The sequence below is a fragment of the Rhinopithecus bieti genome, unplaced genomic scaffold, assembly GCF_001698545.2.
Source record: "Rhinopithecus bieti isolate Rb0 unplaced genomic scaffold, ASM169854v2 scaffold_20892, whole genome shotgun sequence".
Lineage (NCBI taxonomy): Eukaryota > Metazoa > Chordata > Mammalia > Primates > Cercopithecidae > Rhinopithecus > Rhinopithecus bieti.
Window position 1 is genome coordinate 2,437,245 of NW_016810602.1, and position 12,570 is coordinate 2,449,814.

At 38.8% G+C, this 12,570-nt stretch overlaps 1 protein-coding gene across 4 annotated transcripts in view; it reads left to right on the forward strand.

Moving 5' to 3' along the window:
- ESR2 (estrogen receptor 2) overlaps positions 1-12,570 on the forward strand; it is a 72,625-nt gene that overhangs the window by 18,173 nt on the left and 41,882 nt on the right. For all 4 annotated transcript variants that reach the window (XM_017892438.1, XM_017892437.1, XM_017892439.1 and 1 more), the window contains one exon: positions 10,545-10,661. In XM_017892438.1, coding sequence (XP_017747927.1) covers positions 10,545-10,661 — 117 coding nt within the window. The remainder of the gene's footprint in view (positions 1-10,544; positions 10,662-12,570) is intronic.

The following is a 12,570-nucleotide window of genomic DNA, read 5'->3' on the forward strand; positions in this document are numbered from 1 at the left end:
TTTTCTTTTTTTTTTTGAGACGGAGTCTCTCTCTGTCGTCCAGGCTCAGTGCAGTGGCACAATCTCGGCTCACTGCAAGCTCCACCTCCTGGGTTCATGCCATTCTCCTTCCTCAGCCTCCCGAGTAGCTGGGACTACAGGCACCTGCCACTGCGCCTGGCTAATTTTTTGTATTTTTAATAGATACCAGGTTTCACCGTGTTAGCCAGGATGGTCTCGATCTCCTGACCTTGTAATCTGCCCGCCTCAGCCTCCCAAAGTGCTGGGATTACAGGCGTGAGCCACCACGTCTGGTCCATTCTTTTTTTATGATTTTGAACTTGTCTTGCTAACTTGATTTATAAGCTAATTGACCATATCTTAGTCATGTATCTGTCACCTTCACTGTACGAATGCACTGGAAGCTGTGTTGTGCTTGCTGTTCCATTGATACTTTCTTGGCTTCCTCACACAATGAGTTGCCGTCAGACTGATAAGTGCTGCTGTTTCTCTCCTGGGTTATGGAGCGCAGACGAAGGAGGACATAGGGAGAGAGACCTCATCACTTTGTCTGGTCCAGATGAAGGCACGGCTTGTTTTTCAAGCTTATCCTTTCCTTTTTGTTCTCTTTCCTGTTGGTGTTCCTTTAATAAATATTTGTTGAGCACTGTACTGGGCTCTATGGATACAGTGGCGAGCAAGACAACAGATTACAGATTCCATGAGGACCAGGGTTTTTGTCCATTTTGCTCACCAGTAGCACTTAACAATTCCTTGCATATGATTTTTCAAAATTAATTGGGCTTATACAGAGTTCTGTATCCTTTTTCACTTAATATTGTCTTATAAGCATTTCTGTTGTTAAATTTCCAGAGACTTGTTTCACAACTGTGTAATATTCTATCTTATCAGATTTATTTAACTCTTTATTGTTGAAGATCTTATCAATTATTTTCAGGTTTTTTTTTTTTTTTTTTTTGAGATGGAGTCTCACTCTGTCGCCCAGGCTGGAGTGCAGTGGCCGGATCTCAGCTCACTGCAAGCTCCGCCTCCCAGGTTCACGCCATTCTCCTGCCTCAGCCTCCTGAGTAGCTGGGACTACAGGCCCCGCCACCTCACCTGGCTAGTTTTTTGTATTTTTTAGTAGAGACAGGGTTTCACTGTGTTAGCCAGGATGGTCTCGATCTGCTGACCTCGTGATCCGCCCGTCTCGGCCTCCCAAAGTGCTGGGATTACAGGCTTGAGCCACTGCGCCCGGCCCGATTTTCAGTTTTAAACAATGCTGTGGTTAATTTATTTGTTCATGAAGTTTTGAAAAAATCTCTAATAGTTTCTCTGGATATATTTTTAGAACAAATCTATGGGATCAGAGTATATTAATGTTTAAAGTTCTTGACATGTTTTCAGGTGTTCAAGTCTCAAGAAGGTTGTACAGACTTGCTCTTCTGCCAGTAGCATGAGTGTCTCTTTTACCAACCTCTTGGTAGCATTGACTCTTATCAAAAAGAAAAAACCTTGCTACATTGGTATCTTTTGGTTTTAATTTGCTTCTCTTTATTAGTGAGGTAAATGTTTTCTCATAAATTTATCTGCCATTTGTGTTTTCTGTTTTATCTTTTTTATTCAGAGCTTTCGCCCATTTTTCTATGGGGTTCTGACATTTTCCTTTTAAATTGTGTGCTTTATATATTAACCTATTATTACATGTATGACAAATATTTTTTCCACTTGACTCTGATTTTGATATGCAGAAATATTTAATCTTTAAATAGTCAAATATTACCAACTTTGATAGTTTTGTATGTAGTTTTTAAGCCTAGAAAGTCCTTTCACACCCAGGCATTATATAAACTTTTGCCTATGTTTTGTTATTTAATAGTTTGTTTTTACATTTTATTATTTAATTCAAAAGGAATTTATTTTGGCATACTGAATGAAATAATCAAATGTATTTATCTCTAAATAGTTAATTTTCTCCACATAATTTTACTGAATAAATCCATTCATTTTCATTGATTTTAAAATATGGGAGTCAATTTTAAAAAGTTGAGTTTGTGATATAATTTCCATACGATAAAATTTACCTATTTTAATTATATGGGTTTATGAGTTTTGAAAATATGTGTAATCATGCAACCACCACCATAATTAAGATGGGAATTTATTATCACCCCCCAGAATTCGCTTATGTCCACTGCAACCCATTTCTCCTGAATTTCCCTGTCCCTGGGAATCACTGGTCTCTTTTCTGTCCCTCTAGTTTTGCCTTTTTGAGAATGTCATACTGTATTTCAATTTGGCTTTTTACTTATGATGCTTTTGAGATTTATCTGTGTTGTTGCATGTATCTGTAGTTCATTCCTTTTTGTTGCTGAATAATATTGCAATGTATAGATACATCACTGATCATTCATTCATTGGCATTGTTTGAAGTTTTGTGCTATTTTGAATAAAACTGTTGTGAGTGTTCATGCATATCTCTCTGTGCAGACATATGATTTTGTTTCTCTTGGGTACCTACGTGTAAAACTGCTAGTTGTGTGATAAGTATATGTTTAACTTTATAATAAACTAACAAATGGTTTTCCAAAGTGGCTGGACCACTTTGCATTCTTGACGACAATGTATGAGAGAGTTCCCGTTGCTTTACATCTTTGCCAAAACTGGATATTGTCAGTCTTTTCAATTTTTGCCCTTTTAATGGTATGCAGTAGCATCTCATTGTGGTTTTAATTTGCATTTCCCTGATGATTTTGTGCATCTCTTCATGTTTCCATTGGATTTTGTTTCTCTACATATGTATAAATATGATATACAAAGTTCTTATGTATATTAGCATTTTATTTGACTGTTCCATTGATCTCTCTCTCCATTCTTGCATAAGAACTATTTTACATGATTCTACATTATTTCAACTATTATGGTGTTATAATGTATTTAACACCTGCTGGTACAAGTTAAAAAATGTCCTAGCCATTTTCTCTTGTTTGTTCATAGGAACGTTAGAATGATTTTATTACGTGATCTTTCATCTTTAAATTCAAAGATAAAAAAGAAACAAAATTCTAAAAGCAGCAAGATAAACCTGTCTCTACTAAAAATACAAAAAATTAGCCGGACGTGGTGGCAGGCGCCTGTAGTCCCAGCTACTCAGGAGGCTGAGGCAGGAGAATGGTGTGAACCCGAGAGGCGGAGCTTGCAGTGAGCTGAGATCGCCACTGTACTCCAGCCTGGGTGACAGAGCGAGGAAAAAAAAAAGGAAAGAAACAAGTAACATACAACAGCGCTCCGACATCTGGCAGCAGACTTTTCAGTGGAAACCTTATGGGCCAGGAGAGAGAGGCATGATATATTTAAAGTGATAAAGGAAAAAATTTTTACGCTATAATAGTGTATCCAGTGAAAATACCTTTCAAGCATGAAGGAGAAATACTTTCCCAGATAAACAAAAGCTAAGGGATTTCATCAACACTAGACCTGTCCTACAAGAAATGCTAAAGGGAGTTCGTCAGTCTGAAAGAAAAAGATGTTAATGAGCAATAGGAAATCATCTCAAGGTACAAAACTCACTGGTAATAGTAAGTACATAGAAAACCGCAGAATAGTGTAACACTGTTAATTGTGGTTTGTAAACTACTCATATTTTGAGTAGAAAGCCTAAAGGAAGAACCAATGAAAAACAGTAACTATAACAACTTTTTTTTTGAAACAGAGTCTCACTCTGTCATCCGGGCTGGAGTGCAATGGTGCAATCTTGGCTCACTGCAACCTCTAACTCCCAGGTTCAAGGGATTCTCCTGCCTCAGCCTCCCAAGTAGCTGGGATTACAGGGACCCACCACCACACCCGGCTAATTTTTGTATTTTTAGTAGAGACAGGGTTTCACCATGTTGGTCAGGCTGGTCTCAAACTCATGACCTCAGGAGATCAGCCTGCCTCAGACACATGTAGATTGAAAATAAAGGGATGGAAAAAAATATTTCATGCAAATGGAAACCAAAAAAGAGCAGGAGTAGCTATACTTACAACAGACCAAATAGAGTTCAAGACAAAAACTATAAGAAGAGTCAAAAAAGGTCGCTAATAATAAAGGTGTCAATTCAGCAAGAGAATATAACAATTGTAAGTATGTCTGGAGCACCCAGATATATAAAGCAAATATTATTAGAGCTAACGAGAGAGACAGACTAATACAGTAATAGCTGGACACTTCAACACCCCACTTTCACTTTCAGCATTGAACAGATCATCCAGACAGAAAATCAACAAAGAAATGTCAGACTTAATCTGCACTAAAGACCAAATGGACCTAATAGATGTTTACAGAATATTTCATCCAGTGGCTGCAACATACACATTCTTTTCCTCAGCACATGGATCATTCCGAAGGATATACCATATGTTAGGCCACAAAACAAGTGTTAAAACATTTTTAAGAAATGGAATCAAATCAAGTACCTTCTCTGACCACAATGGAATAAAACTAGAAATCAATAAAGAATTTTGGAAACTATACAAACATGGAAATTAAACTCCTGAACAACCAGTCTGTCAATGAAGAAATTAAGAAGGAAATTAAAAATTTCTTGAAACAAGTGATAATGAAAACACAACATGCCACAACCTATAGGATACAGTGAAAGCTGTACTAAGAGGAAAGTTTATAGCTTAAGTGCCTATATCAATCAAAAAAGTAGAAAAACTTGAAGTGAACAACCTAATGATGCATCTTAACTAGAAAAGCAAGAGCAAACCAAACCCAAAATTAATAGAAGAAAAGAAATATTCATAAAAAGATCAAAGCAGAAATAAATGAAATTGAAACCAAGAAAACAACACAAAAGATTCACAAAATATGAATTTTTTTGAGACAATAAACCTGACAAACCTTTAGCCAGACTAATTTTTTTTAAAAAAGAAGAGCCAAATAAAATCAGAGATGAAAAAGGAGACATTACAATTGATACTGCAGAAATCTGAAGGATCATTAGAGGCTATCATAAGCAACTATATGCCAATAATTTGGAAAACCTGGAACAAATGGATAAATTTCTAGACACATACAACCTGTCAATATTGAACCATGACGAAATCCGAAACTTCAACATACCAGTAACAAGTAACAAGATTGAAGCTGTTATAAAAAGTCTCCCGGCAAGCTGGGCGTAAGTGGCTCATACCTATAATCCCAGCACTTTGGAAGGTCAAGGTTGGAGGATCACCTGAACCCAGGAGTTCAAGACTAGCCTGGGCAACACAGGGAGATCCCTATCTCTACAAAAAAAAAAAAAAAAAAAAAAAAAAAGCCAGGTGTGGTGGTGTACATCTGTAGTCCCAGCTCTTCAGGAGGTTGAGGTGGGAGGATTGCTTGGGACCGGGAAGTCAAGGCTGTGGTGAGCCAAGATTGCACTACTGCATTCTAGCCTGGGTGATGGAGTGTTATCAGGTCTCACACACACACACACACACAAAAGTCTCTCAGCAAAGAAAAGCCCGGGATTGATGGCTTCATTGCTGAATTTTAGGAAACATTTAAAGAAGAACTAATGCCAATCCTATTCAAACAATTCTGAAAAATAGAGGAGAAGGAGGGAATAGTTTCAAAATCATTCCGTGAGACTCGTATTACCCTGATACCAGAACCAGACAAACATCAAAAGGATATGATCAATATCCCCAATGAATATTGATGCAAAAATCCACAATAAAACACAAACCAAACTCAACACATTCAAAAGATTTTTCATCATAACCAGGTGGAATTTATCCCAGGGATGCAAGGATGGTTCAACATATGAAAATTAATTTAATACAACATGTCAACAGAATGAAGGTTGAAAACCATATGATAATTTCAATTGATGCTGAAAAAGCATTTGATAAAATTCAACATCCCCTCATGATAAAAACCCTAAAAAACTGGTATAGACGGAATATACCTCAACACAATAACAGACATATATGACAGACCCATGGCTATTATACTTAATGGGGAAAAACTGAAAACCTTTCCTCTATATGGAACATGACAAGGATGCCCACTTTCACCACTGTTATTCAACACAGTACTGGAACTGCTAGCTAAAGCAATCAGAAAAGAGAAATAAAGGGCATCTAAATTGGAAAGGAAGAAGTCAAATTATCCTAGTTTGCAGATGATATGATCTTATATTTGGAAAAATCAAAAGACTCCACCAAAAAACTATTAGATGTAATAAATTCAGTAAAGTTGCAGAATACATAATCAACATAAATCAGTAGCATTTCTGTATGCCAACAGCAAACAATCTGAAAAAAAAAATCTAAAGTGATCTCATTTACAGCAGCTACAAATAAAATACCTGGGAATTAACTTAACCAAAGAAGTGAAAGGTCTCTACAATGAAAACTATAAAGCATTGGTGAAAGAAATTGAAGAGGACACAAAAAAATGGAAAGATGTTCTATGTTCGTGGATTGGAAGAATTAATATTGTTAATATGTCTATACTACCCAAAGCAATCTACAGATTCAATGCAATCTCTATCAAAATACCAATGATGTTTTTACGGAAATAGAAAAAACAACCCTAAAATTTGTATGGAACCATAAAGATCCAGAATAACCAAAGCCATTCTGAGCAAAATATCAAAACTGGAAAATCATATTACCTGACTACAAATTATACCATAGAGCTATAGCAACCAAAACAGCATGGTACTAGCTTAAAATAGACATAGGGATCCATGGAACAGAATAGAGAACCCAGAAACAAATCCATACATCTACAGTTAACTCATTTTTGACCAAGGTGCAAGAACACACCTTGGGGAAAAAGTCTCTTCAATAAATGGTACTGGGAAAACTGGACATCCGTGTACAGAAGAATAAAACTAGATCCCTCTCACCATATATAAAAATCAAGTCCAAATGGATCAATGACTTAAATCTAAGACCTCAAACTATGAAACTACTAAAAGAAAACATGGGGAAACACTCCAGGACATTGGTTGCAGCAAAGATTTCTTCAGTAATACCCCACAAGCACAGGCAACCAATCAAAAGTGGACAAATGGGATCACATCAAGTTAAAAAGCTGCTTGCATGGCAAAGAAAACAATGAAGAGACAACCCACAGAATGGGAGAAAATATCTGCCAACTACCCATCTGACAAGGGGTTAATAATCAGAATATAGATGGAGCTCAAATAACTCTAGAAAAAAAATCTAATAATCCCATTAAAAAATAGGCAAAAGATCTGGCTAAACATTTCTCAAAAGAAGGCATACAAATGGCAAATGGGTATATAAAAATGTGTTCAACATCATTAATCATCAAAGAAATGCAAATCAAAACTACAATGAGATACCATTTCACCACAGTCAAAATGGCTTATATCCAAAAGATGGGAAATAACAAATGCTAGCGAGGATGTGGAGAAAAGGGAATCCTGCTATACTGTTGGTCGGAATGGAGATTAGTACGACTGCTATGGAGAATAGTTTGACGTTTCCTCAAAAAAACTAAAAATAGAGCTACCATATGATCCAGCAATCCCACTGCTGGGTATGTACCCAAAAGAAAGGAAATTGGTGTATAGAAGAGATGTCTGCACTCCCATGTTTGCAGCAGCACTGTTCACAATAGGCAAGATTCGGAAGCAACCTAAGTGTTCATCCACAGGTGAATGGATAAAGAAAATGTGGAACATATACACCACTATTTAACCATAAAAAAGAATGAGATCCTGTCACTTGCAACGACATGGATGCAACTGGAAGTGATGTTAAATGAAATAACCAGGCACACAAAGACAAACCTCCCATGTTCTCACTTGTGGGAGCTAAAAATGAAAACAATTGCGATGCCTCATGCCTGTAATCCTAGCACTTTGGGAGGTCGAGGCGGGTGGATTGCCTGAGCTCAGGAGTTTAAGACCAGCTTGGGCAACACGGTGAAACCCTGTCTCTACTAAAATACGAAAAATTAACTGGGCGTGGCAACATGCACCTGTAGTCCCAGCTACTCGGGAGGCTGAGGCTGGAGAATTGCTTGAACCCAGGAGGTGGAGGTTGCAGGGAGCTGAGATCACGCCACTGAACTCCAGCCTGGGCGACAGAGTGAGACTTCATCTCCCTCCCACCACCAAAAAAAAGAAAACAATTGAACTCAAGGAGATAGAGTAGAAGGATGGTTGCCAGAGGCTAGGAAGGGTAGTAGGAGTGGAAAAGTGGGAGTCCCAGCTACATGGTAGGCTGAGATGGGAGGATTGCTTAAGCTCAGGAGGTGGAGGTTGCAGTGAGTTGAGATCACACCACTGCAACTCCAGCCTGGGCAACAGAAGGAGACTCTGTCTCGGAAAAAAAAAAAAAAAAAAAGATAGATCAAAGCACTTTAATAAAATTGGGCCATACTAGAGATGCTATTGTTTGAAGTAAAAGATATGAAGTGTAGTTAATAATTTAAGTGTAATAGAAGAAAAGGAGCCTAAGAAAGCTTGAAAAACATTATTGCACTTCATATACATCTTCTTTGCTTACATTATAGTGAACAATGCTGCAACAAACATAAAAGTGCAGATATCTCTTTGCAACATGAGAGGTTCATGTAGATATAAGAGACTGTGAAGACTGTTTCAAGATTGGAGTTACAATTAGGTTTTTAATTACCTCTTCTGGCCAGCTGTGGTGGCTTACACCTGTAATCCCAGCACTTTGGGAGGCCAAGGCGGGCGGATCACCAGAGGTCAGGAGTTTGAGACCAGCCTGGCCAACATGGCCAAACACCATCTCTACTAAAAATACAAAAATTAGCAGAGCATGGTGGTGGGTGCCTGAATTCCAGCTATTTGGGAGGCTAAGGTAGGAGTATCACCTAAATCCAGGAGGCAGAAGTTGCAGTCAGCTGAGATCATGCAACTGCACTCTAGCCTACGCAATAGAGGAAGAGTCTGTCTCAAAAAAAAAAAAAAAAAAAAAAAAAAATTACCTTTTCATTGTATGCTAACGTGTAGAATTCTGCATGTACCATGTCCAGTTTAAAGAATGATTATAAAGCAAATCCCTGTGTAACCAGTGCTCAAACAATGAAATAGAATATAATAGCTCCCCAGAATCTCTCTGGGTGGTCCCTCCTGCCACACCCGCTTCCCTCCCTGCAGAGGTGGGACAGTCCTCCTTTCTGCCTTCCTTGCTGTGTGTGGTTTTGCCTCCTACACATACATCCCTAAATAATGCAGGTTCATTTTCTCTGTTTTTGAACTTTGTGTTCATGTCTTCTCCTACATATTCTTTTGCAACTTTTTTCTTTTATGACTTGCTCATTTCATTTATTTTTGAGATTCATTTATTCTCCGCTCTGAAATTCTGCTTCGTTATAGGCTTAATGTAAGATGTTCAGGCCATATTGTTTATTAGAAAGGCATCAAAATGCCCTACTCACTTTCACTTTTGCTTTTCATCTATTTTATTATAATTTCTATTAACCCTTTCTCAGACCCATGTAGCTGTCCTCATCCTCCCTACCAATACCCTGTCCAGACATCTTCTCTCATTTGCACAAATATAGCAGGCTGTCATCTGGTTTCATGGCCTCATCAGTTTTGCTGCCTCTCATTGGTTCTTCGTACCGCATCTGAAACGATTTTTGAAATGTAAATATTCTTAGCTCTTCCTTGCATAAAAGAATTAAGAGTATCATTGTCTTAGAGATTGCTATATAACTAACAAGTTCAAACTCTTAGGATTTTACTACAATGAGTCTTATTTTCTGTACTTCTATGTCTTTGAGTTGTTTAGAGTAACTCTACTTCATAAACTTGGTTCTGGGCTTTTGGGGAGGTCAGGTCTGTTCCACATGTCCCCACGTTCTTCCTGGACCAGTGGCTACCTCACAGGAGCTCGAGAGGCCAAGCCAAACGGTTGGAGCAGCACATTTATTGATATATCATTGGCTATAGAAAGTCCTGTGGTCAAGCCCAACATCAATTGGTAGGGAAGTGTTTACTCTCTGCCCACTCTAGTACACTGCATGGTCGCAAGGCCGAGGGAGAGAATGAAGAATTGAGAACAGTAATCCACCACAACTCTTGTCAATAGCAGTACTTTCTGTCATTATTTAGATTGCTAATTTCTTTATTTGTTCCTTTTGTTATTTTGACTATGAATTCCCATTAAAATATTGTATTAAACCCAAAAGAGGGATATATGTAAAAGAATATAAAAAGTTGAATTTGATGGCTTGATTTACAACTCTTGAGTTCTGTGACTTGGAGCAAATCAATTTAATGTTACTGTCTAATTTTCCATATCTAAAGGATATATTTTTATATCTCTCTTTTGAGAATTCCAAGAATATGCAGAGAATAACATATTAGTCAAAAACCAGGATATTGAAATGTTCCTAGGTCTCCTTTACTCATTAACAAGGTGTCAATGTAGCTTGACTTTGCCTTTGTACCTATACTGGTCATTAAGAAGATGTCCCCTATCTCTCAGCTGGAAAGTGTTATCAGTGTTGTTGACCAGGAAGAGATTTAACCAAGAGATGGTATCAATAATCTTTCTTCCCCCCCACTCTGCTATAGGCCATAATGATTATATTTGTCCAGCTACAAATCAGTGTACAATCGATAAAAACCGGCGCAAGAGCTGCCAGGCCTGCCGACTTCGGAAGTGTTATGAAGTGGGAATGGTGAAGTGTGGTGAGTGCTTGCTTCCCTTCTTATTGTATATGGACCTTTCTAAAAGCCCTGTCCTCTGAGGAACTGGGGACAGTAGCCGGGAAGAGAGATTTAGGACATAGTAATTAAGTATTTGTGTGTTGTCACATTGGAGGGGGCATTGACTTATCCACAGTAACTGCAGAGAACAGAGCTGGGGTGAGTGGGAACAAATTATGGGAGGCAGATTTTGGCCCCAAGTAGAGAAGGACTTTCTACAGTTCAAGTGGTCTGACCACAGAATAAATAGGCCACCAGATGGTTTAGGGGACTTCTAGCCACTGGAATCCTCAAACAGGGCTGGGTGGCCATCTGTCTGTGATCTTGAAAAGTCCAGTTCTAAGGATGAAATCCTGGTAAATGTCCATGGTTAAAGCTTGTGACAAAAAAGTAGAGTATCTTGTGGGTTACTGGGGTAGCCATGGGGAGGCTCATACCTATCCCCTCGTCTAGCTTTCTAGAAGTGGAAAAATATGCAGGAGTCAGAAAGATAATGGAACTATGAAAAGTACATACAGCATAGATTTTGTTCTATGACAGTAATAGATGTATACATATGTATATGTAATATATTCACATACATATATTCACATGTATTTTATATACTCATATATTCACATATATTTTATACACAAAGAAAAGTGAGCACTTTAGTATATAACTGACAAAGATGCCAACACCCAGCTCTCTCCACCTGGCTAGCTTTTGGTTCACTTGTCTGTACTCACTTGCTTGTTTATATGTACTCCGAGCAGCTCTGCCTGCACTTATTCTTCTGCTAGCCAGTATTTTACCTGTGGTTGGTTGTAATTTCTCATTGTAATTATTTGAATTTAAAGCAAAAATCTATCACTTTACTTCCTGACAATTTCTTTTTCTATTCTTTCTTTTTTTTTTTTTTTTGAGAAGTAGTCTTGCTCTGTTGCCCAGGCTGGAGTGTAGTGGCATGATCTCGGCTCACTACAAGCTCCGCCTCCCGGGTTCACGCCATTCTCCTGCCTCAGCCTCCTGAGTAGCTGGGACTACAGGTGCCTACCACCATGCCTGGCTAATTTTTTGTATTTTTAGTAGAGACAGGTTTCACCATGTTAGCCAGGACGGTCTCGATCTCCTGATCTCGTGATCCGCCTACCTCGGCCTCCCAGAGTGCTGGGATTACAGGTGTGAGCCACCGCGCCCTGCCCTCCCTGACAATTTCTTAGTAGCTCTGCCTCGTGAGCATTCTCTGCCCTTTTCTTTTTCTCTGTGTATGTAACAGATTAGAACCCTCAGTGATTATAGTTCAGTTACAGCAGAAGTTCTCTTCATCTGATCACACTTCTCTGGCTTCCTAGAGTCACCGATGATCTTCATTTCCTCTGTAGAACACCCTGCCAGTGCCCATAGCCTCACAGTGTGTATTGGTTACTCTCTCGAACACCTAAACATTTCCATTCCCACCGCTTTACTTTATCCTTATCAGAAACCAGTGAGCTTCTTCTCAAACCTGTTTCTACTCACTGTAATTGTTACATTATAAAATTTAATTAAAATTTGTGCAAACATGAATAGGAAAAGACAAGTTTGGTTTTTTCTGTGAAAGTTTAGTTGAGGCTGGGTGTGGTGGCTCATGCCTGTAATCTCAGCACTTTGGGAGGCCGAGGCCTGCATATCATGAGGTCAAGAGATCGAGACCATCCTGGCCAACATGGTGAAACCGTGTCTCTACTAAAAATACAAAAATTAGCCGGGTATGGTGGCGGGCGCCTGTAGTCCCAGCTACTTGGAAGGCTGAGGCAGGAGAATAGCTTGAACCTGGGAGTCAGAGGTTGCAGTGAACCGAGATCATGCCACTGCACTCCAGCCTGGCGACAGAATGAGACTCCGTTGGGTGGGGGTTGATGTTTAGTTG